The sequence below is a fragment of the Puma concolor genome, chromosome A3 (genome assembly GCF_028749965.1).
Source record: "Puma concolor isolate L17-30 chromosome A3, mPumCon1.1.hap2, whole genome shotgun sequence".
In the NCBI taxonomy this organism is placed as follows: Eukaryota; Metazoa; Chordata; class Mammalia; order Carnivora; family Felidae; genus Puma; species Puma concolor.
The window spans coordinates 40867806-40891770 of NC_141669.1; the positions used below are offsets into that span (position 1 = coordinate 40867806).

At 49.1% G+C, this 23965-nt stretch overlaps 2 protein-coding genes across 8 annotated transcripts; one reads left to right on the plus strand and one right to left on the minus strand.

Annotated features, from left to right (window-relative positions):
- The first annotated feature begins 36 nt into the window (after positions 1 to 36).
- On the plus strand, positions 37 to 13898 carry RETSAT (retinol saturase). Its single transcript, XM_025932242.2, has 11 exons — positions 37 to 431; positions 3435 to 3617; positions 3959 to 4200; positions 4558 to 4759; positions 5229 to 5426; positions 7403 to 7522; positions 11216 to 11354; positions 11581 to 11690; positions 11771 to 11937; positions 12153 to 12312; positions 12568 to 13898. Exons 1-11 carry the CDS (start codon positions 254 to 256, stop codon positions 12699 to 12701), a joined length of 1833 nt encoding a protein of 610 aa, XP_025788027.1. The 5' UTR covers positions 37 to 253; the 3' UTR covers positions 12702 to 13898.
- Positions 13899 to 17711: 3813 nt separating this feature from the next.
- TGOLN2 (trans-golgi network protein 2) lies at positions 17712 to 23218 on the minus strand. Of its 7 annotated transcripts, XM_086700720.1 has the most exons (8): positions 22790 to 23218; positions 22445 to 22557; positions 22034 to 22405; positions 21908 to 21991; positions 21740 to 21823; positions 21011 to 21697; positions 19763 to 19846; positions 17712 to 18484 (listed from the first exon to the last, which is right to left on the minus strand). In XM_086700720.1, exons 1-8 carry the CDS (start codon positions 22833 to 22835, stop codon positions 18479 to 18481), a joined length of 1476 nt encoding a protein of 491 aa, XP_086556846.1. In that variant the 5' UTR covers positions 22836 to 23218; the 3' UTR covers positions 17712 to 18478. The 7 variants fall into 7 exon arrangements, with proteins under 7 accessions (XP_086556846.1, XP_086556848.1, XP_086556844.1 ...); XM_086700722.1 differs by having other exon boundaries at positions 21011 to 21655; positions 22034 to 22557; positions 22790 to 23198; XM_086700718.1 differs by having other exon boundaries at positions 22034 to 22557; positions 22790 to 23189.
- Positions 23219 to 23965: the final 747 nt, after the last annotated feature.

Sequence of the window (23965 nt, forward strand, 5' to 3'; positions counted from 1 at the left end):
CCCGGCTCAGCCTCCGGGCCCGGAGCGCCCCGCCTCCCGGCAGCCTGGGAAACTTGGCGCTGCAGGAGTACGAGCCGCCCGGAGGGCCAGTCCGCGCCGGACTCCTGGCTCCAGGCCGGAAAGGTTCTGGCTGATCAAAGGTCGATGTTGCCCCCGCCTCCTGGCCGGGAAGGATAAATACGCGCGGCGGGGGCACTGCAGTACAGGCTGGGGGTCGTATCTGCGGACCCCGTCCTTGGGCCCCGCCGGCGCTATGTGGCTTTCGCTGCTGCTGCTGCTGCTGCTGGTTGTGCCGCTGTTGGCGGTCCTCTGCAAAGGGCACCTGCGGCCGTTCGCAGGCGGCTCCCCGAACCCCTTCTCCGAGGACGTCAGGCGGCCCTCCGCGCCGCTGGTGACCGACAAAGAGGCCAGGAAAAAGGTTCTCAAGCAAGGTCAGCGAGAAGGGCTCCAAGGCTGTACTTGGGCGGCCTCTCAGGTTTGCGTTCCGATTCCAACACGGCGATCCGCTGCCCACCTGGGCCTCAGTTTCCCCATATGTAAAGTGCTGGGAGGGCTTCCTTGAAAGTGGAGGCGCCCCGCTTTCGTGTCTCCTACGGGTGACAGACTTTGCCCAAGCAGGCCCCCAGGCCATAGTGGCCCCACTATGTCCTGTCCTCCGCTTTCTGAGGTCATGGCGATGAAGTTTTGGGGGTGATGGTGGGGTGGTCCTGAGCCTGGGGCCAAGAAAAAATTCTTGGTGCAAAAAGGTGATTTTATTAAAGCACAGGGACAGGACCCATGGGCAGGAAGAGCTGCACTGAGGTTGTGACAGTTAACTCATTATATACCCTCAGGTTGGGAGGGGGTCAGGGATAGAGTAAGTCGCTAAGGTATTTTGGAAGCAAGATTTCTAGGACCTTGAGGGGCGAGCTGTTCCTAGGGAAACACCAATTACCGTTTAACAGAACCTCAGTCATGAGAGGTTCTGTTACATCTATACATAGATGTATATTGGGAGGCCATACGCTTGGAGTATGATTGCCAACATATATTTTGGGGTAATTGAGATAAAGGAAGTAGACTTACAAGATGGGTCCTCAAGGTTGTGACAGTGCTAAGCTCAGGTTCTCTTTTGCCCCTAGCAAAGTGCCATCATTGAAACAGCTAAGCTCTGACAGGGAGGTCACTCTACCAATTTCAAGGACTCGTCATTGGGCTGTAGGCAGTAAGGGAATTTAATTTTTCATTTGCCTTAGTTTCCCACATCACCATGGCAAGCACTTAAACCCTTTTCCTTTGTTCTTGGGTAGCCAGGAGTGTCCAAGGATTATCACACAGATCCCACCTGGAGTTGGGTGTGTGTGGGGGGGGGGGGGGCGGGTACTAGATTGTGTTTTGCCCCTCAGCCTGCCTCATGCTCCCTCACCAATGGCATAGCCAGGAACAGGTCCACGACCCGCAGGATAGACAAGAAGAGACCTTTCCCCCACTTGGTTATAAGACCTTAACTTTCCCCCTTACTCTCCCCCATGGTTCAAGGGCATGGAGGAGCTGCACATCTCTTCCAACCTGTGTGGGAAATTGTATTTCGCCCATCAAGTGATTTGAGTGGCTATGCCTCGTCCCAACTCTTATGGTTGGTTCTAAAACTTTGGGAGAGGCTCAACAGGGTGCCTCAGGCTGAGAGCTGCTCTTTGGTCAACCAGAGTATCTCCACTATCATCTTTAGAACATACTTTGGGGTTCCTCATAAGGTTTAAAGAAAGGGTTGTGCTGCTTTAAGAAAAAAAAGTTAGATCTCCTCTTTGATCTCCAAGATCCCTCCCACTTGTAAATTTTAGGATTCTGTGTGATACATCTTGTGACACAGGCGGAGACAATACTGTTTTAAGTGGAAAGACTGTTAGTCTGAACTTCTGAGATGAGGGTTTTAGCTTGGATTCTGTCATTAATTTACTGCATAGCCATTATTAGCAAATTACTCCACTTCTCTCGGGTTGGTCTAGAAGTGAGATGACTGGGGCACCTGGATGGCTCAGTTGGTTGAGCATCTGACTTCAGCTCAGGTCATGATCTCACAGTCCGTGAGTTAAAGCCCCACGTCGGGCTCTGTGCTGTCAGTTCAGAGCCTGGAGCCTGCTTCAGATTCTGTGTCTCCCTCTCTCTCTGCCCCTCTCTCACCCACACTCTCTCTATCAAAAAATGAATAAACATTAAAAAAAAATTAAAAAAAAAAATAAAAATGAGATGACTGATGTAACTTTTTCCAGCCAGGTTGTGTGATCTATTAGTGGATCATGAACTGGATTTAGTAGGTTGTATTTCAAAATGTAGTAGAACAGAAAATATCAGAGTCATCATACATAGTTCTGTAATACTTCTATTTCAGTTATTGTGAAACTTCAACTCCCGTTATTTAGATTATATACTTATTTCTATTTTGAATTGTGATATAAAATGTGTTTTTCACTAGACGTTTTTCTTTTTTTTTTCTTTTTTTAATGTTTATTTTTGAGAGAGAGAGAGAGACAGAGTGTGAGCAGGGGAGGGGCAGAGAGAGAGGGAGACACAGAATCCGAAGCAGGCTCCAGGCTCTGAGCTGTCAGCCCAGAGCCCGACGCGGGGCTCGAACTCAGGGACTGCGAGATCATGACCTGAGCTGAAGTCGAACACTTAACCGACTGAGCTACCCAGGCGCCCTAGACGTTTTTCTAAAAATGTTGGAAAAGTTAAAAGTTTCCCAAGTTCTCTTGCAGCTTGGAAAAATTCCAAATCTCAGTTCAAGAATGATCTTTAAAGAACAGATCACGTGTTGAAGTGCCCACGTGGCACCATGTGCTGTCCTTTTATCTTGCTTAGGTGCTGATCCCTTAGTTCTGCCTCCAGACTTCTCTGATATGAAAGGGTGGTGCAATGATTTCTCAGCTCTGTCCTGCTCAAGCCTCTGCTTCAGGATCTTGAAGAACCATCATAGGACCAGGCTGTTCCACTGGTGCCTACAGACCCTGTATTTTTCAAAGATAACCGACTTATGAATGGACAATTCCAAGAGCCACAGTCTGCCCACAGCACTCTCCTGTGTCCCCCGTTTCCTTGTTTCTTTCTTCCCTAGCTCTCTATCTGCACTTAAGTTTCTCAGCCTGTATTATTATTGTCAGCTTTCTGTTTCTGTTTGTGTTTGTTTTCTTTAAAGTAGGTAAAATCCCCAGGTACATATTGGTTTTAGTTAAATCGGCTCCAGTAAGACCAAATCACTGTCTTTAATCTGCCTGGCTGGTCCTGAGTATTTCCCAGGTGCAATGTGTGAGATATTTTAGTCGGTTGCTTCATGCCAAACTGCACTGGAGTTTTCTTGCATTGTATAAGCTAGCAGAGCCTTCCTTGGTTTCCGTGTCTTTGCTCTTTTGCTGCCCCTGCCTGAGAAGCTCACCCTCTAACTCTTCCCTCTGCTGCAGCTTTCTCAGTCAGCCGAGTGCCAAAGAAGCTGGATGCAGTGGTGATCGGCAGTGGCTTTGGGGGCCTGGCTGCAGCTGCGATTCTAGCCAAAGCCGGCAAGCGAGTTCTGGTACTGGAACAACATACCAAGGCAGGAGGCTGTTGTCATACTTTTGGAAAGAATGGCCTGGAATTTGACACAGGTAAGGCTTGTGTGGGAAGGGGTTGGGAACATGGCTGTATCTTTAGGAGGCTTGGAGCAGCCACTGTGGGATGACACTGGACGTTTCTGTTGTTCTGGAGGCCCCAGCTTCTCTCTGGGCACCACTTTCTTTGTCTGACAGCCATCACCGCGGGGAGCTGAACTGGGTAGAGATCTGGTGGTTTCTGCTGCAGCACCTCCCCACAGAAAGTTGTGGGTAGCACTCTCCGGGCACGGACTCAGCCATGCAGGACTACCTCTTTCATTTCGCTTCTTTTATCTACCGTTCCAGGGATCAGCTCCCTTATCCCTATGACACCTTGTTCTTCTGTCTCCCAACAGGAATCCATTATGTCGGGCACATGCAAGAGGGCAAGAGTAGCCGTCTTATCCTGGACCAGATCACTGAGGGGCAGCTGGAATGGGTCGCCTTGTCTTCTCCGTTTGACATCATGGTACTAGAAGGACCCAACGGCCGAAAAGAGTTCCCCATGTACAGTGGGAAGAAAGCTTACATTCAGGGCCTCAAGGAGAAGTTTCCCCAGGAGGAAGCTGCCATTGACAAATATATAAAGCTGGTTAAGGTAACATGGATGTGCTGAGGACCCCCCCACCCCCACCCCCCGTTTATTCCCGACAAGGCTGACCTTCATTAGTGCAGTGACCGGTGGGCGAGGCAGAAAGGGAGGACCGGTCAAGTCTGCCCTGAACTTAGCCCTACCCTAGTTGGCCTCTGCCCAAATATATTCAGAAAATATATTTATATTCAGAAAAGGACTCATCTGAATGTGGAATGGGAAAAATTCACAGAGTACAGATTTTTAAAAATCCAAGTTCGGCCAGGGCTAAATGTTGCTGGGCCCCGGTGCTGGGCTGGTACGCAGGCCATTGGAATGGTGATTCCGTTACAGTGGCTCCTCGCTGCTTATTTTTTTTCTCAGGCGGTGTCCCATGGAGTCGTCCTGGCCATCTTGTTGAAGACCCTCCCATTGCGCATAGCTCAGCTCCTCAGCAAGTGGGGGCTGCTCACCCATTTCTCTGCCTTTCTTCGTGCTTCCACCCAGAGCCTGGATGAGGTCCTGCGGCAGCTGCCGGCCTCCCCGGAGCTCCGGGCGGTGCTCAGCTACATCTTCCCCACTTACGGTGGGTACTGGCCTGGAGTCCTGGGCGGCTCCTGGAGGAGGAGGTGTTGCCCTCTTGGCTCTCAATCTTTCTTCCTGAACCTGCCTGACTGACTGAAGTGGAGCAGGATAAACCCAAGGCCCTCTGGAGCTCTTGGGTGAGAAGTCTGTCCACCTACCTGCTGGACTCCCTGGCACACATTCCCTGCGCCATGCCCTGGATGCTTTTCCTTTTCAGCCAACCGTGTCCTCCCTCGTCTCAGCAGCATGTCACTTTGAGGGAGGACATTCCCACTGGCCCCCGGATCTGTAAGGTACCCTGTGTTTGGATGGCAATAGATAGGCCCTCTGGCTGCCCTTAGCCCTGGGGATCATTTGGATCCTGGGGTGGGCAGACCGAGGTTTGCATGCTTTTTGACAGGAATCTGTCTTCCTCTTTAAATGCTGCTGCCGCCTGCTCTTGCCTCATCGCCCCTTCCTTCCTTCTGTAGGTGTGACCCCCAGGCACAGTGCCTTCTCCATGCACGCTCTGGTGGTGAACCACTACATGGAAGGGGCCTTTTATCCCCGAGGGGGTACCAGTGAGATCGCTTTCCACACCATCCCTGTGATTCAGCGGGCCGGGGGCGCTGTCCTGACCAGTGCTACTGTGCAGAGTGTGTTGCTGGACTCCACTGGGAAAGCCTGTGGTGAGAGCCCCTCATCGTGCTTCATGGCTCCTGGGCTGGGGTGGGAGAGAAGTGGGGTGCAGAGAGAAACAAGCACAAGGTATAGAAAAACCGACCTCCTCACGGGGAGTTCAGGGCCAAAATTGCCCAGAGCAGGGGCTCAGGGAAAGCGATTAGAAAGGACGCAGGAAGGATAAAGGATTGCATGGTCCCCAAAGACCAGTATTTGATCATTTATTCCATAGGCAAAAATAGGGATCCAGCAATCCAAGATCCCCTTGAATGTAGGGGCTGTGTCTTTTTTTTTTTTTTAAGTTTATTTATTTTGAGAGAGAGAGAGAGAGAGAGAGAGAGAGAGAGCGCACACCAATAGGGGAGGGGCAGAGAGAGACGGAGAGGAAGAGAACCCAAGCAGGCTGTGCACCACCAGCACAGAGCCTGACGTGGAGCTCGAACCCACAAACTGTGAGATCATGACCTGAGCCAAAGTCAAGAGCCAGATGCTTAACTGACTGAGCCATCCGGGCGTCCTGGGGGCTGTGTCTTTATGCCTCTAGATCTTAGCACATAATAGAGGCTCCATACATGTTTGTTTAGTGATTGGTGGGATGAATAAATAACCTGGGCACTTGAAAGGGCATTGTGGAGGCCAGCGAGATGCTCTGCCCTCAACCTGTAAATGGCAGAGTGGAGCCTAGAATCTCGTTATCCTGGCTCGGGTCTTTACTGCCACCTGCCCAGAGCATCAGAATTCCACCGTGGATGAATTCTGTGAGGAGAGGGTGTGTGCAGGGAAGGACTCTGGTAAACAGAACAGGCCATCCATGATTAGGGGGTGCTTAAAGAAACATCAGGGAAGGAGACAGAGAGAGACCTGAAAGAAGAGGGCTGGTGTGACAGTGAATTCACCAGAGAAGTCTTTCAAGGAGGAGGTGTGTGGATGGCCCACTGCACAAAAAAATCAAGGGAGAAAAGGTCATCAGCGATCTCTGAGAATACATTTGTAGAAGAGACTAGGAAGTTGCTGGGTGAGACCGGAGAGGTGGTTGGTTGTGTGAGATTTTTCTCTGATGTCCACAAGCAAGTTCCTCTTCCAGCCAGAAGAGGTCCTTGAAGCAAGGTGGGTTTATCAGTTCAATTAAATTCAGTTCAGAATATTACTCGTATTTTTCAGGTGCTAGGTGATAAAAAATGGAGATAAAAAGATGAGATGGCTATAAAGAAAATCTGTAATTCAAGAAGTTTCTAATCATAGGGAAGATCATTGAGATGTAAAGTGTCATACAAAGGTACAGACTAAGGATGGAGGAAGGAGGGCAGAGGTGCTTGAGGCAGGTCATAAAGGGTGAGAAGAAGCTAGCTCGAGCTTTTGGGATGTTCCAGGCAGGGGGAACAGAATGTGCGAAGGCACGGATGCATGAAAGAGCTGACTATTTTTAGGCATCTGGAAGTAGGTTGAACCCCAAAATGCTACTGTTTTTATAGGTCAAAGTGGTTGACTATCAGCTGTTTGATATGGTGCCACCTAATAGTTTAGTGCGTGTGGCCAGAGACAAGGCTGGAGACACAGAAGGGACCAGATCTTGGAAGGCTGGTATAAGACTTTGGAGTTTATCTTACAGAGGTTGTGGTGTCATTGGAGGGTCTCAGAGTATTTTGGAAATAGAAGTCTGGCAGCAGTGAAGAAGGGCCTGGGATTCCAGTGGAAGGGCTTCAGCCCATGAGCTTTGTCACGGTTAGTGTGGAGGTTTGGCTACAGAAAAGGGTGCCCACATGGCGTGGGGAGAGAGCCAGGGAAGGTAAGTGCACAAGTGACTGTGGGGTTAGGCGGAGAATGCTTGAGGATGTTTCACTTGCTTTGCAGTTTTGCCTGGAGCCTGCCTGCCTGACCATAGCTGGGCTGGATGCCCAGGTCTAAGAAGATAAAGTGTAGGCTGGGAGAGATCTGTGTAAAACCTGGAGTGCAAAGAACCTCAGCCAAGCTCTTGTGCCTGCAGGTGTCACTGTGAAGAAGGGTCAGGAGCTGGTGAACATCTATTGCCCCGTCGTGATCTCCAACGCAGGACTCTTCAATACCTACAAGTACCTACTGCCAGAGAATGCCCGCTGTCTGCCAGGTAAAAGACTGGGCTACTTTGCTCTGCGAAGCTCCTAGCAGTGCTCCCTCTGGGGCTAGCCTGCCCAGCCAGGCTGGTGTTCTTGCTCCTCTTGACTGCCCTGTGACCATCCTTAAGCAGAACAGGTGAGCACGAGCACACCATCTCTAGCATCTGTTCCCAGCAAGACCTCTGTGTTTAGGGGTTGGGAAGCAGCTTTCTTTGTATTGAATCACCCCCACAGACCCCTCGGTCCTTATCTCTCATTCCGTCCTTGGCATATTTACCCCTTATCCCCTATAACCTCACCCGCTTTGCCCTCTTCTCTTTCAAGTCTGTTGCCTGTTTTCAGCTTCCCCAGATCTTAGAGCTAATAGTTCATGATGGTGGGTAGCGTCCTAAAGGAACGCTGCTTGGGTTTGTGGTTTGAATCCTACTTTTTTCCCTGAATTCTTCACTTACTTTGAGTGGGAAAGCCTGGTCTGACGTCAGTTAAGGAAGCTAAGGCCGGCATGGAGAAGAAAGTCTTGCTATAATTGTTGTGTGCTTTATTTGGGACCCAAGGTTCTATTTTTTTTTTTTTTTTAACCTCTTTCAAGAACCAGCTACTTGCTGGGGCTGAAGCTGCGGGAGTACCCTTCTGGCTTTCTTCTGTCCCTTGAGCTCTGGGCTTGTGCTTGAAATCTGTGGCCTGGACAGAAATAACCCTCAATGCAGTCTTCTCTTCTAATAGGCTGTGTCCAAACATAATAAAAGCCTGGTTTTGGGGGGTGAGGGGCAGTAGGCTTATCTGTGGGTGAGCCCTTCCTCGGTAAGTCTGTGTGAGAGGCTTTACCTTTGTCGTGGCACGTGATCCTCACTGCCACCTGGGAGACAGATGTCATCATCCTGATGTTTATGGGGCCGGAGGAGAAGTGAGACCCATACAGGTGAAGTGACTTCCCAAGGCCACCCAGGTGAAAGCAGCAAAGCTGAGATGAGAACACTGGTGGTTCTGACTTGAAAGCCTGGGTCCTTGGCCCCGTCCGGACTGAGAAACGTGGAGCTTCACTCAGCTGGGCCTCAACTGGCGTCTGTTGCCAGAGAAGGCCTGTCCTCCCTCACACTGTGTGGGGTGTGGCAGACTGGCCGGTGGCAGGGCAGCTGGCAGACTTTGCGTTTGGTACTTCCTGCCTCCCTGCCTCCCGGGTCCCCTGAACCCTGGCTCTGATGGGTCCCAGTGCCCCTCCTCCTGCCTGCCTCCTCCCCAGGGCGCCCTGTCAGGAGTTACAAGTTTAGCTTGCCCTCCCTTCTCTAGTTACAGTGTTTACTGCTTTTGTGTATCTAATCTAATGGCACAAACCCCACCTGGCTGAAAAACCATTTGCCCCCTTAGGAGGAGCAGTTGGATGTTGCCTCAGATGAATCCCCGTTTGAGAGCGTTTCAGGCAGTGGCAGCCAAGATGCTTAACTCCGGAGACCCCCAGGTGCTGGGACTCCTTTGTTTCCACCTGCTTTGGGGGTGGGGGTTCTCATAGGTCTATCTACCTCTCAGAGTTGAGAACCAGATGTCTGGTGGCCTTTGGGGCAGGCAGTGCTGGCTGGAGTCGTGTGGAGGTGGGGTGGTCAGGCAGAGGGAGCCTCTGTGAATAGGAGCACTTTTCTTAAGTCCACTGCTGGGCCTTCAGGAGGTTCCTGGGGATGGTTTGGAGAGGAAGTTGTTTGAGTGGGGAAGACTCATCGGACAGTATCAATAAGGGAAGCTGAGGCTGGCATGGAGAAAAAAGCCTGGATATAATTGTGTGCCTTATTTGGGACCCAAGGTTCTATTTTTCTGCCAGGTATGTGGTTCCTGGATCCCATCCTTCTAGTTGGAGAAAAAGGGAAAGGAAGGGCTAGGTGGGGTAGTTACTGTTCTTAAGGGCCTCTGGAGACCTAGATGGTTTCACTCCTGGGCCCCCTGTTTTCTCCATGATCACCCCCATCCCACCTGGAGAGGGGGAGCCGGCAGTGAGATGAGCCCCAGATGCTGGAACCCGGGTGAGAAGGTGCTCCTACGGCCCCAGGGCAGCCCGCCATCCCTCCCTGTGGCGGTGGAAACCCACATTCCCCTTCTGTCCTGATGGCGCCCCCATGGCCCAGTGGTCTGTCAGTCTCTTACTTGTGGTCCTACTGGAATTGCTATCCCGCCTCCTTTCACTCTCAAAAGCCTGTTTTGGATGATAAATCCTATGGTCACCCTACACATAGCACTCAGCTCTTTGTAGCCTCTATTAGGAAAGCCAGCTTCTTTCAGGAAAGCCTCTTTTCCAGGAGACAGGCATCATATCTGATTCCTTGTAGTGTCCCCAAAGCCTAGCAGAGGATTCAGCACATTTTAGGTCCTCAACAAGTACTTGTTTAACAAATTAGGCACAGTAGCCAGTGGCCCAGTTACCCCTCAGGCAGGTGGTGGTCCTGGGAATGGGAACAAAGGTAAGACTTTGTGGGAGCCATTTCCAGAAGGCTGGTCTGGGGTCATTTGTTGCGAGGTGGGGGAGCCCAGCTGCTTAGCTCCAGGGGACATCAGATGGCTGTCACAGAGGCTCTTGCTTCCACAGTGCTCTTCCCTCTTCCCCTACCTGAACCTAAAATGCCAGCTGGCAGGAACGGTGTTGGCATTTGTTCATCTGCGTTGCTTACCATTTTGAAGTCTTGTTCAGCCTGTTCAGCACACTAGGAATTATGTATATTTGCTCATTGGATGGCTTGTATTCTTTTTTAATGCTTTTTTTATTTTGAAATCTTCATTTTGTTGTTGTCTTAATGGTGAATCTGGTTGTTCCTTTATAGTTACTATTTGAACACCTATTTCAGGAGGGGTGGTATTTTTAAAAATTGTTTTTAACATTTATTTTATTTTTCAGAGACAGAGGGAGAGTGTGAGCAGGGGAGGGGCAGAGAGAAGGCGACACAGAATCCAAAGCAGGCTCCAGGCTTGAGCTGTCAGCACAGAGCCTGACGTGGGGCTTGAACCCACGAACTGTGAGATCATGACCTGAGCCGAAGTCAGACACTCAACTGAGCTAGCCAGGCGCCCCTACATTTTTTTTTTTTTAATGCTTATTTTAAGGGAGGGAGAGAGAGAGAGACAGAGCGAGTGCACGCGCAGGAGAGGGGCAGAAAGAGAGGGAGACACAGAATCCAAAGCAGGCTCCAGGCTCTGAGCTGTCAGGACAGTGCCCGACACGGGGCTCAAACTCACAAACCGCGAGATCATGACCTGAGCCGAAGTCAGATGCTTAACCAGCTGAGTCACCCAGGTGCCCCTAGATGGCTTGTATTCAATGTAATATGGAAATCAAGGCTTATAACAAACTACTGTTCGTACGTATGGTCTGTATAGTGTGGAGCCCAGTAATCTGCTCGTAACTTAAAGCCAATAGGGAAGATTGCAGGCACTGAGCCAGCTTAGAGAAGCTGGGCCTCCTGGGCCTTCAAGGGAACTTAGAGCAGAAGTGGGGGGTGGGCAGAGGAGTGGGAGCCCGGGGGTGTGTTCTTACCAGGCAGAAGTCAGAGAAGAGCAGGCCCTGTCAACACTGTTATTTTAGTATTAAAACAAGAGTTGTGAAGATGGCCAGGTGCTAGGCTGGTCGCCGAGGGTGAGGCTGCAGATAAAGCAAGCAAATTCTTCCAGGCAGGGAGTGGCTCCCCCTGCCGGCTGTGTTCACATGGCCCTCACCTCCACTTCGGCAGGTGTGAGGCAGCAGCTGGAGATGGTGCGGCCTGGCTTGAGCGCCTTCTGTGTTTTCATCGGCCTACGAGGCACCAAGGAGGACTTGGGGCTGCAGTCCACCAACTACTTTGTGTATTTTGACACAGACTTCGACAAGGCGTAAGGCGTGTGTGTGCATGGGGTGGGGGGGGGGGGGGAGGGTGTCAGCTGGGGCCCACAGCCCATGGGGCTCTTGCCTCCTCCTCTGACGCTGGAGAATCCGCAGCAGTTACGGAGCGGGCCTCAGCTTCATCCCTGTGGGGGGTCCCGGGGGCTGGCCTGTCCTTGGGGCAGTGGCAGTGAGGAGCCAAGGCCTGGCATCGACAGCCACAGCCCTCGCCCTCAGGATGGAGCATTACGTCTCGATGCCCAGGGAAAAGGCTGCAGAGCACTTGCCCATCCTCTTCATTGCCGCCTCCTCAGCCAAGGATCCCACTTGGGAGGACCGGTTCCCAGGTGGGCCTTTCGGTCGGGGGCGGCACGGGGGCCGGAGCAGGGAAGGGGCCTGGCATTAGTAACCCCAGCTGTGTCCCCAGACCGGTCCACGATGATCGTACTGGTGCCCACCTGCTATGAGTGGTTTGAAGAGTGGCAGGAGAAGGCAGAGGGAAAGCGGAACAGCGACTATGAAACACTCAAAAACTCCTTTGTTGAAGCCTCTATGTCGGTTGTCATGAGACTGTTCCCACAGCTGGAGGGGAAGGTAGGCGGGCAGACCATGTGGTAGTGACAACATACCTCTCGGTGCCATTTCTGCTCTTTCTTTTGGGGAGGGAAATAAAGCCCTGAAATAACTAAGCTCCAGGGAAGGGCAGGGAACCCATGCAGGCATACAGTTCAGTTGAGGAGAACAGAAAAGGGAGGAAACGAGGATCTCACAAGGCCCCACTCCCACTCTGCTGCCTTTTGTCTCCTCAGGTGGAGAGTGTGGTTGGAGGGTCCCCGCTGACCTACCAGTTCTATCTGGCTGCTCCCTGGGGTGCCTGCTATGGGGCCAGCCATGACCTGGACCGCCTACATCCTCATGTGATGACCTCCATGAGGGCCCAAAGCCCCATTCCCAACCTCTACTTGACAGGTACACTGCCCCATTTCTCTAGGGCCTACAACCCCAGGCCTCCCGGTCACCCAAAGTACTCTGTTCTGTCTGCAGATCCTACTGTCCCCTGCAGCCTTCCACATTGGGATGGGCTACCCCAGCAGGCTATGGACCCTGGTCCTGATGTAAAGCCATCTGTGGGTGGCCTAGCTTGGAGGGATGAACAGGAGAGCCTTTGCTCCCTGTCCCCCCGCTTGGGGAAGATGCTCATGGGCCTGTGCTCTTGTCTCCTAGGCCAGGATGTCTTCACCTGTGGGTTGGTGGGGGCCTTGCAAGGGGCCCTACTATGCAGCAGCACCATCCTGAAGCGGAACTTGTACCTAGACCTTAAGAATCTCAATTCAAGGATCCAGGCTCAGAAGAATTAGTCCAGAGTGGAGTCTGAGGAATTTGGCTGGTGCTATGGCACAGCCCTGGACTTAGCCATAATGTCTTCCTGTACTCGTTCTTTCCTCACATAAGGCACTCTACTCTGTTTTTGATTTCTGAAGAGGTCTGACACACAGGTCACAATTCTTCAATCACAGTTCTCAAGTTGCACCTCTTCCAGCTGGGCAGGTGATTGCTCAGAGCTAACACTGCTATCCCTGGTAAAAGGCCCGGGGTGGCCCAGTGACTTGGGCAGCCCGTTTGGTCAAGCAGTGCTTTGCACACTGCGCTCCCATCGCCTCCCAACCCAGAAGAGTCCAACTGAATATTCTTTTGGTCAGGTGGACAGAACCCTCCGTAGTCTTGGTCAGCTGAAGCAGATTGGGCCAGATGTCCTGAGACTTCTCTTCATTCTCCTTGCTGCACCAAAGGAGCTCCATACTGCTGTTGGAAAAGGGTGCCTAGAGAGGTTTTTGTCAAAACCTGGGCATGGTTTTGGTTGTAGTTCCGTGGGTTCAGAGGCCCCCAGAGAGCCTGTTTTTGTTGGTTCCAGTGGCTCTTTCAGAGGGTGGGGAAACACCTAGGGTAGTCTCAACGTGGTTGTGGGAGTTGGGGGTAAAGACGTTAGCGCAGTATATATTGAAATATCCAATTCACATGCAGCCAGGCCCTAGGTTTGTCTTCCTTATTTTCACGGTAACATTGGGTCTCCACTGGGTCAGCACCAAGATACCCTCATGGAGCTCAGTACCTGAGCCTCAAAAGTTTATCTTCCAAAAATCCACAGCAAAGGGTGATGTTAGCAGTTACAACACTGGACTGGAAAGATGAGTTCATGGGGGTTGAAGCAGACTGAAAGAACGTTCCAGGCCAAGGTTACAGCAGATGACAACCACAGAGGTAACTGACTGTAAGACAAATAACCCAGCCACCTCCTAGACCTAGAACATGGGCTGCCTGGCAGGGAGGAGTGGGGCTGGAAATCAGTCAGGATCAGAATGTGGAAAGCTACGTAACGAGTGTACAAAGGTCAGGGATGGTGTTCCCATTTATTGGTACATACGGGGGGGGACTGGATGGAAAGGTGAACAAAGGCTGAAGTTTTTTTTTTTTTTAATGACCTTTCACTTGTATCAGGCCTTATTTCTATCAATTTGATTGCCATTTTAATAAATTTAATGTTTTTATAGCTTTAATATTTGAAACTTATTTTGGTTTCTGTGCAGTGATACAAAACTACATTGAAACGGCATTCAGAGAAGCTCAGGAAAACATTACGTACTGAAAAATACTTATCATTAGACCAAATAAGCTTTAAAAAAATAAAATTAAGTAATCATATAGTTAAGTTAAAAAAGCTGAAAATATAAAACATTGCAAAAACAGTGGCACTCTACTAATCCGGTAAACAAAAAAGGGAGACAACTTCAACAATCATTTATTTAACATGAGAAACTTCTGAATTAAAGGAATATCTAAGTGTGAGGAGGCTGCTTTTGTTGGCAGCTTGTAGCTACACAGCTCAGACCCAACACTATTACGGAGGAGTTTCTCAACTGGGACATTTAGGAAATTCACAGGTGTCTTGAGGAACTAGGTGAGTTGAGATTCTGTCTTGCTCTGGATGAATAGTTAAATGGAACCTGGAAATCTTCCCAGGATTCTTCCTTAAGCAAGGCAATGTCAAAGGCAACCTTCTCAGCAAGACTTCTCAGAAAACAGCTGGAAGAACACCAGGATCTGGTGTCTGGTGTACAAGATACTCTTCCCCGTTCAAGTGATTCAGAACACGTGTGAAGCGTGCTAGCTTTCATCACACATACATAACAGCATTATGTATCAAGTTACCTTGTAAAAACAAGAAGCAGGCTTCCTTTTTTGATTTAGATGACATGAAGTAGAGAAAAAAATGAGAATCACCATCAGGGGAATTCTAGAGGTTTATAATTCTATCACCAAACGTTTCATTAAAAGCCATTATGGGAAAAGAAACGTCAGCATACATATAGCTCATTGTCAGGTCTTTCCGAGTTGTTGTAGCCTTTCTAGATAGACTGGCCTTCGTTCCCCCAGAGTCCAGAAGAGCATCTTCAAATAATTCTACTCAGTAATCTGTAGCAAGAAACGAAACCCCTCTACTGACATCCATGACTGAAACACAGATTCCTCCTACTAGAAATCAATTTTCAACCAAAGGCTGGGGCAGGAAAGACATAGCTGTCTAGATAGCGGTGCTTCTCGTGGCTCCAGGGACTTCCCTGCCCACCCCTACCCTTCCCCCCCCCCGCCCCCACCTTGAGAGATGCCTCAAGCCAGCTCACCCTCATCCACACCACCTCTAGAAAAACATGCTATCAATAGTTTATCTTCAAAAGGACAACTACTGAGAAAAGTTTTCCGCTGGTGTCAGAAAGTTCCTTCATGGGGCGCCTGGGTGGCGCAGTCGGTTAAGCGTCCGACTCCAGCCAGGTCACGATCTCGCGGTCCGTGAGTTCGAGCCCCGTGTCGGGCTCTGGGCTGATGGCTCAGAGCCTGGAGCCTGTTTCCCATTCTGTGTCTCCCTCTCTCTCTGCCCCTCACCCGTTCATGCTCTGCCTCTCTCCCAAAAAATAAATGTTGAAAAAAAAAAATTAAAAAAAAAAAAAAGAAAGTTCCTTCAGTGTAATTTCTACAATGAAGCTTAAATTCTATTGTACTCTTTTAGCACAAGAAACGATACTTCTCAGATGCTCAAAAAAGGGAACTATGCGGACTCCACAGAATCCTTCTGCATCCACTTGGTGCCAACCCTCTTGGTTCCTGAAACCAATCTTTCTTTCTACTCACCCTCCTTACAAGCAAAGTCTATCAGTAAGGGACAGCAACCAGTAGCCAGGAAGAGCTGTATGAGATGTCAGGTAAGTCACATTCAGACGTCCTGAACAAGGAAAATGTCTCTGCAAGAAGACAGTGAACTCCTGAAGTACCTAGGGGGTGTCACTACACTAGGCAGCTATGCAGGTGGTGCCAAGGGCACTCCTGCAAGTAGCTTCGTTTTGGGGAGGAGAGACCAGATACAGACATCAGATAAGTCTGCTCTTTTTTGCTGGAGTTATAAAATTTGTGATTGGCATTATTAAGTTATTAGAATAGAATGGAAAGAGCCAACAATCACGTGGTGGAGGAGTTAAGAAGGTGCATGGAAAAACCTGAGCTGGGGCCTGAAGAAACATCTGGGGAGGCAAGTGAAAGAAGAGAAAGGAGTGTGCCCTGACTGAAGAACAACCACGGAAGCCAGGGAATGGAGGGCACAGCAACAACAAAAAGGCACAGAGGCCTAGATGGGCCTGACAAGAGGAGCCTTTGGCCTGGGCAGGATGCAGAGAAAACCTGGCAAGAAAGTGCCCATCTGCAGAGTCCTGAACACTACAGTCTATAAAGCTAGATTCTCTAAGCCATGAGAGGTAGACAGAAGCTTTAGATCAGGGCAAGGATTTTGGAAAGATCAATCTGTACATGACAGAAGATGGACAGGAGGACCAGTTAGGATGCCTCTTGGGCGGGTTGGGAATTCAGGAGAGAAGTGAAATGGTGGGGGTGCAACAGGAAAGCAAGGAAAATGGAAAGAAAGATTATACTGGAGACTTTCTGTTGTTGTTGTCGTTGTTGTTAATGGATAGGTCTGTTGTAACAGATAAAAATGGTAAAAGACCACATAGTTTGGAGCTTAGACAAATAAAATGGGCAGGTGAGATGGGCAGCTTAATGGGTATTAGAGAGAACTTCAGTTTTTAGTGCCAACAGAGCAAACTAACAGCACACAACAGGATTTGGTTCTTTGGGAACCAGGCCAAGGATAAATACTTGGGAGTCACTCACTCAGAGGATGAGGGATGGATGAATTTCTGGGAAGATGAAGGAAGAGAGAAACCAGCCTTTGAGAGCTCTCTTCCCCCACCAGCACAGGGTAAAGCAAAGTTCTTAGAAGCCAGGACAGTCAGTCAAAGAAACCAGAAGGGGGGAATTTCAATTTGGATGGTCAATAATGTTCAGTTCTATCCAGAACAAGACTAAGCTTTGAGAATAAGCCATTACCTTTGGCGATCTGAACCTCAGGAAAAACACTACTAGTAGGAAGACAGGGACCGACATGAGTGTACAAAGGTTACGAAGGGAAGGAGTAACAAACAGGATGGATGGGAACGGGAAATCTGGGCATGCATAAAGGTAGAAGGAAAGGTGCTAGTGTAGACGGAGAAACAGAAAACATCAGAGGGGAGAAGGAAAGGTAGGCAAAGGGGAACTGTGGTTTTATAGAATGCTAGGAGAGCCGGACAGAAAATTCCTCAGAGGAAAGTGTTATAAGACTGATGCACAGGAAGAGGGCATGACGCCGAGATCATTCATTTATTCCTTGTCTCCATAAATCTCAACTCAAAGCCATGCTGTTTTAAGTGAGGTGCAAGGTAATGTGCCAACAGGATGGTCCTTTCTGCAGAATGACTTCAGCAGCACAGAATTCATCCCACCCCTCACTTCCCACATTCTTTGTATTTCCCTGAGATCAGCTATTCTAATTCCATTTTTTCTCTGCAGAACAACTCTCTCTAGGCTCTCTATAATAGGTAGCACAGCTAGAACGGACTTAAGTAAAACTTCAAACCACAGCATGATCCAAAACACTACCCTCAGTTACCCCAGGGGAACTCTCTGAATTTCTGAAGTTTTAACAACCTCTGACATGGAATGGAAGGAGAGTTTTTACTAATTACCCTTGACATCCTATATCAGATACAGAACCATTAACTAGATTAAGGTAAAAGAGACAGTACAGTTAGTTTCTGACTACAAGTCTAATTTGTCTATTTTAGGCAACAAATGTCAAACAGAGTTTATGGGAAACCTTTCATAAAACCCTAGGAAAATAATGCAGGTCAAAACCAAACCCTCCTGCACATTTTCTGCTGCAAAGTATGAGCTCACCCTATTTTAAAAAGTTCCTGTTACAATTATGAGTATAGACAAGCACAGTATTTTCAATAATCATAACTATATTTTAAAAAATCTGTGACGGGAACCGTGGCTTTACAGCTTTACTTCCAGAATCCCCAAGTTCAGTTTTATGCTCAGTACAACCAAATGGAATTTGACTCACTTTGTCTTAAGTAATACGAAAATATCAGGAAAATGTGAAGAACTTACACTAGACAGGTTGGACTGCAGGCAATAAAGCACTTTTTAAAAGCTGTTTGGGTTTGCTGCTGAAGCCTTTGAAGAGAATTACGTATTCAAAGTAGCCCTTTGCCCGTCAGCATTCACCTTCTACATCTTTTGTAGGGCACGTCCCTCCAGATGAGGCCTTGGTATAGAAGCACCTCAACCTGCAGGTGAGTTTTCTCCTAGGTCTGCAAAGATAACTTGTGGTGGGTGCAATGCTGTTTTCAAGGGGTAACTATGAAAGGGCCAAGGCCCAAGGGAAGGCAGTCAGCAGCAGTAGCCTGCCTGGGGCTGAGGTCTCCCTTTGGTCATAGCTGGCTTCCCACATGCTCCCTCTACTCACACTCAGAGGAGGAAAGGATGGAAGACACCAGCATAGGTGATGGGGACACAGGAGTACAAGGTCACCAAAGTGCAGGTGCAAAAAGCTAAGCAATACCCCCCCGCCTCTGCCAGGCCCGATTTGCCACCAAACCCTAGAGGAGGGGGTGTCTCTTAGGTCACAGTACTTTTTTTTCTTCATTTCTCTTGATTTAAAAACAAATCAGCAGGGAGGACAAAGTTCTCAAGAACACAGAAATCAAATCTGAAACGAGAGCAACACAATTCATTTGTGACATTAATCTCCTTCCAGGGGAATACACCTCACTGCTATGAATCTAGGGGAATGCAAGATCCTATAGGAGTTGCAGTTCAGGGAAAAAATTCAGAATTAAGATAAGCTGCCGCTCTAACATACAAAGAGCAATCGGTAAAATAAAAGCACTAAAATTATTTTTAAAGTCAGTTTGAAATCAAACATATACTAGAAAGATACACACTTGGTGAAAGGAATATGGAAATCCTGGTCTCTGCTTTGTAGTATTTCTGTGTTGTTTTGAATTGTTTACATGTGCATTTTAATTAGGAAAGGGAAATGAATCCTTAAAGTCAATTATCCGGAAAGGTACTAGGCCAAGGCTAAATTGTGAAGTTGACCTACTGGGCTAGTTAGCAAAGGTGTTTGGAGCTGAGTGGTTTATTCTGTTGCTGGTATGGGCTATACATGTGAACTGCGTTACCTGTAGGGAGTCTTAGGAAAACTTACAGTCAAGCCACCAAGTACTATTTACCAATGTCCTGACTGTCCTTACATAGAAGGGGAAAGGAGGGGTGTGTGCTGGCAAGGCAGTGGAAATACCCTGTTCCCACTCAGGCTGCTTTTGGAGAGAATCCTGCTCAGCTCCTACTCTGTGGGGTGGAAAGAATGCTTTATTTTCTGGCAGGCGTGAGTTGGCTGCACTTAGGAAATCGAGTCCACAGTTTAGTAGGGCTGATCTCTAGAGTTGGAGGCCTAGATGTTTCTGGACTCACTGGTATTCGGGGAGTGTAATCAAATGCTCTGCTACCTAAAGCATGGCTCCACAGCATGTGATGTCACCTGGGAACTTCCTAGAAACGTAGAAGCAGAGATTCCACCCATATGTAATCAGTCAGACTTTTCAATACAATTCCCAGGGTGATTCATGTGCCTACTAAAATTTGTGAAGTGTTGGTTCGGTGCAAAAAGCACAGGATGGGTGCCTAGGGGGTTGCCATCAGGTCTTGATTTTGACACAAATTTGTAGTGGGAACTTCGGTGCGGGGGCGGGGAGGAGGAATCAGGTTTCTGGGCCTGAATTTCCTCTTCTGTCAAGGGAGGGAGCTGACTTACAGCACGTGGAGGTCTCTACTAGCTCTCATATTGCAGACACGTACATATGGACATCTCTACTTTGTGGTCCGCAAAGGGTGGGGCAACGGCCATCGTGTCAAATATAAGTGCTCTGCTGGGCCTATCTGAGACTGCCTATCCCTCCCACAGACCTGGGGCTTCTTTCCTTACCTTCTGGTCCAAACGCTGGTAATCACTGGCCTTTGGCCGTCGAGTAACTTTAGATCTTTTTCCTTCTAGCACAAAAGCAATAATCTGGGGAAAGGAAAATGAAATTAACAAGTGACTCTACAATGACAGATCTCAGTCTCTGAAATCAGAGGTAATCACCTGGTAGTACATTTGTTAAGGACCCTGACAGTGAAAGAGTAGTACACCCACAAAGAGACCTCTTTAAGTTATGACAATTTTAAGGAGGACAGGGCCTCCAGTCACCTCAGAATCTTTTATACTACTAAGTATGAAGTAACAGATGGGAAGAAGACTGTTCTGGGCTTTGGCTTGTGGGAGTCTATATGATTTACTCAAGAGTACAAAGATCTGCCAACTCCTCCCCAGAAAGCTCTAGGATAAGACACTCCTTTTTTACTCACAAGCAATAATCATTTCTTATCTGCAAATGTACTTTTTCACCCCACACTTGCTCCACTTTAACCTTACCACTTTCACATCTACGGTTACTTTCTGGTTGTAGAATAAGGAACACCTTTTTGTTAAACGTCTTCCCTCATTCCTTACAGTCATAGGCATATTGACAAATTGAACGCTCCAATTTTAACCAGGCTGTAGAAACTGCTAAATTCTTAGGACTCAATACGAAATGCAATCATTTTGTCATCAGAGTGGTTGCTAAGCAACAGATATTACTGTACACCAAACATTGCTAAAGTAGTAAAAGATGAGTGTCTCCATGCAATTTCTGGCCATTCTTCTAATCAGAAACTCAACTGACTGTAGAAGACAGTCCCTGGGCTCTCTGCTGTTGATGTCAAAGACTATGTAACCACTCTTTCTGCCATTGCAGACGGAAGGTAAAAGCTTGGGAAAGGAAACTAGAAATCATTCACCATCTTCAGAGTACTGTATTTACGAACTGTCAGGTACTCAGGTTCTCTAAGGCTGTAAAGGAAGGACCTAAGTTTAAGATTATGGGAGGAGACCCCAATTCAGGTCAGATCACAATAATGTCCTTACTTAGCACCTAATACAGCAGCAGAGGGCACTCAAAGGTATCTGACATGAAAACAAATCATTTATAAAATGAGAGTAGAGAGCCGTAGCAGAATCTGAGGATAAACTGAAGTTTGTCTTAAAATCCCCAGTGCTCATAGGCAGATGAGTGATAGATACCGGCCCACACACCAAACTTTCAGGGTGGAGGAAATCCCATTCCTCTTCTTAAGGCAACTCTTGACTTACCTTCCGCTTGTTGTGATAGGCAATATAGAGGACAGCAACAAGTATGGCTGCGGTCACCAGATATGCAAAGAAGTGGCTGCTCTCTGCACTGGCACTTCCAAGACTGTCTTTATAAAGGTCATCATTCTCCCTACCCATGGAATCCAAAAGTGTTCCTTCACGGTTCTCACTGGAGGCAAGGCCGGGCATCTCTTTCTCTTCTTGGGGCGGTGAACCTTCAGGCTCTGTATCGCCTTCCTCAGCCTTCTTGGGCTCCACATCTTCTGTAAGCTCTGAAGACTTACCTTCTCTCTCCTGCTGTGGAGAAGTGGGGTCAGAGTCCAGTAATACTGTCTCCCCAGATTCACCTCTAGAAGCATGCAGAGAGGTATCTTTGTCAGCTGGTATGTTTAAGTCAGGATTGGTGGGTTCCTTGTTATCAGAGGAGGGGTTGGAGACCAGCTTGTTGGAGTTCAAGGACTGCTGCTGCAGCTTCTCCTTGCTAGGGTCATCTCCCGTTGTCTGGGACTGGGGCTTCTGCTTGCTGGAGCCCTGTCCTGTGGACTGCGGTTGGGGCTTTACCTTACTAGGGCTGTCTCCCACGGACTGTGGCTGAGACTCCACCTTGCTAGAGCCATCTTCCGTGGACTGTGGCTGGGTATTCACCTTGCGAGAGCCGTCTCCAGAGGACTGCGGCTGGGTATTCACCTTGCGAGAGCCGTCTCCAGAGGACTGCGGCTGGGTATCCACCTTGCGAGAGCCCTCTCCCGTGGACTGTGGCTGGGGATCCACCTTGCGAGAGCCCTCTCCCGTGGACTGTGGCTGGGGATCCACCTGGCGAGAGCCGTCTCCCGTGGACTGTGGCTGGGGATCCACCTGGCGAGAGCCCTCTCCCGTGGACTGTGGCTGGGGATCCACCTGGCGAGAGCCGTCTCCCGTGGACTGTGGCTGGGGATCCACCTTGCGAGAGCCCTCTCCCGTGGACTGTGGCTGGGGATCCACCTGGTGAGAGCCCTCTCCCGTGGACTGTGGCTGGGGATCCACCTTGCTAGAGCCGTCTCCCGTGGACTGTGGCTGGGGATCCACCTTGCGAGAGCCGTCTCCCGTGGACTGTGGCTGGGGATCCACCTTGCGAGAGCCGTCTCCCGTGGACTGTGGCTGGGGATCCACCTTGCGAGAGCCGTCTCCCGTGGACTGTGGCTGGGGATCCACCTTGCGAGAGCCGTCTCCCGTGGACTGTGGCTGGGGATCCACCTTACTAGAGCCGTCTCCCGTGGACTGTGGCTGGGGATCCACCTTGCTAGAGCCGTCTCCCGTGGACTGTGGCTGGGGATCCACCTTGCTAGAGCCGTCTCCCGTGGACTGTGGCTGTGGATTCACCTTGCTAGAGCCGTCTCCCGAGGACTGCAGTTGAGACTTCTTGTTAGAGTTAACTCCCGTGGACTGAAGCTGGGGCTTCTCCTTGTTAGAGTCATCTTCTGTGGACTGCACCTGGGACTTCCCCTTGCTAGAGCCGTCTCCCGTAGCCTGAGGCTGCGACTGGCTAGAGTTTTCTAGCGGTAGGTCTACTGAAACAGAGAAACCAGTTGGCCCTGAAGAGAGGGAGGCCAAGAGAAGGGAGCCCTCAAAGCTAGATGAAACCGAGGCAACTGGCAAACGGGGGAGGTGGGTGATAGCAAGCGGAGGAGTGACTACGGCAGGGAAGTAGCGAGCTCAGAGAGCGACCCGGGGCGGTGAGGATGGTGGGCCTAGGGGTGAGAGTGGGATTATTTGGGGTGGGAGTTGGGGGGGGGGTCTTACCCGCCACTACGACGCTCAGCACGATCAACGCAACCAGGAACCGCATCCTGCACTAACTGTGCTTCCGCCCTCTACTGCTCTCGCGAGACCCGCGCGTGCGCGCTCTTAGTGCCCTTGGCTCCGCCCCTTCCTGCGTGCGTCTTCCGCCGCACGCTCAGGCGAAGGGAGGAGCTTACGAAAAGGCCTGAGCGTCTGGTGGTTCCTCTCTTACTCTGTGCTGTGGTCCAATTCTTCAGTGCAGGCATCTAACAGTCTCCTCCTTTTCCAGGTTTCTTCTCTGCATAGCAGCCGCTACAAACATCACTCTCCTTTTCTTCTCTCCCCTTGTACTTCCGAGACGATACAGGTCGAACAGGAGCTCCCTGGTCCGCGGGTGATCCCATGGGAGTGACGTCACTGGGGTTCGGCCCCTCTTGGCTCCAACCTGTGTTCACATTTTGAACTTCTCCCTTTCTCGTGGTTCTTTCGCTGTAGCACACAAACGTGCTGTACTCTGGTGTCTCCTATCTGGAAACAGACACCCATCCTGCCACCTTTGTAGCGGGAGTCTTCCCATCCCAGCTCCTCTCTTTCCCGACCCCACAGAAACTGCTCTCCGAGGTCCCCAGAGATCTTTTCCAAAAAATACATGCTTTTTCTGGTCATGGAAATTACTCATATTCACTGTAGAAAATTTAGTGAACCTGTAGAAATAGAAAACAAAATCGTTGTCCCACTCTTCCAGGATAATCACTATTAAAGTTTTAGTGTATTTTCTGTCTTGCAAACATTTAATATTTTTGATTAGGTAATATATTCTAATGGTTCAGAAATCAAAATGGGATATTAAAAAAGAGGTATACAAAAAAAAAAGAGGTATACATTAGAAAGTTTTTGCTCCCTACCATTCTACAGGTTACCACTTACCTTTGTTGTGTTCCCATCTAGCGTGAGTTTTTTTTAAACAAATACAAAAGCATTCATTTTCTTTTCTGTCTTAATTGGTGTATTTTTTTCTATGCATATCCATTTTCCTCCAAGTTGATATTATTGGGTAAATAGTTGTATCCCACTGTTTAAAGTGCTGTTGTTTATACATTAATTACCGCTTGAAATCCTTTTATAAACATTTGCCAGGCGAGCTAACTTAATGGAGCATGTAATCTAGTGGAGAATACAAATATTAATTATTTATGG

Bases quoted from the DNA above. Each gene is read 5' to 3' on its own strand.
- RETSAT (XM_025932242.2), top strand. From the start codon at position 254: ATGTGGCTTTCGCTGCTGCTGCTGCTGCTGCTGGTTGTGCCGCTGTTG. The intron at 432-3,434 runs GTCAGCGAGAAG...CCTCTGCTGCAG, and splicing joins GAAAAAGGTTCTCAAGCAAG to CTTTCTCAGTCAGCCGAGTG. The intron at 5,427-7,402 runs GTGAGAGCCCCT...TTGTGCCTGCAG, and splicing joins CTCCACTGGGAAAGCCTGTG to GTGTCACTGTGAAGAAGGGT.
- TGOLN2 (XM_086700718.1), bottom strand. From the start codon at position 22,835: ATGCGGTTCCTGGTTGCGTTGATCGTGCTGAGCGTCGTAGTGGCGG. The intron at 22,558-22,789 runs GTAAGACCCCCC...TCTCTGTTTCAG, and splicing joins GCTGAGCGTCGTAGTGGCGG to TAGACCTACCGCTAGAAAAC. The intron at 21,698-21,739 runs GTGGATACCCAG...GGCTCTCGCAAG, and splicing joins CGGGAGAGGGCTCTCGCAAG to GTGAATACCCAGCCGCAGTC.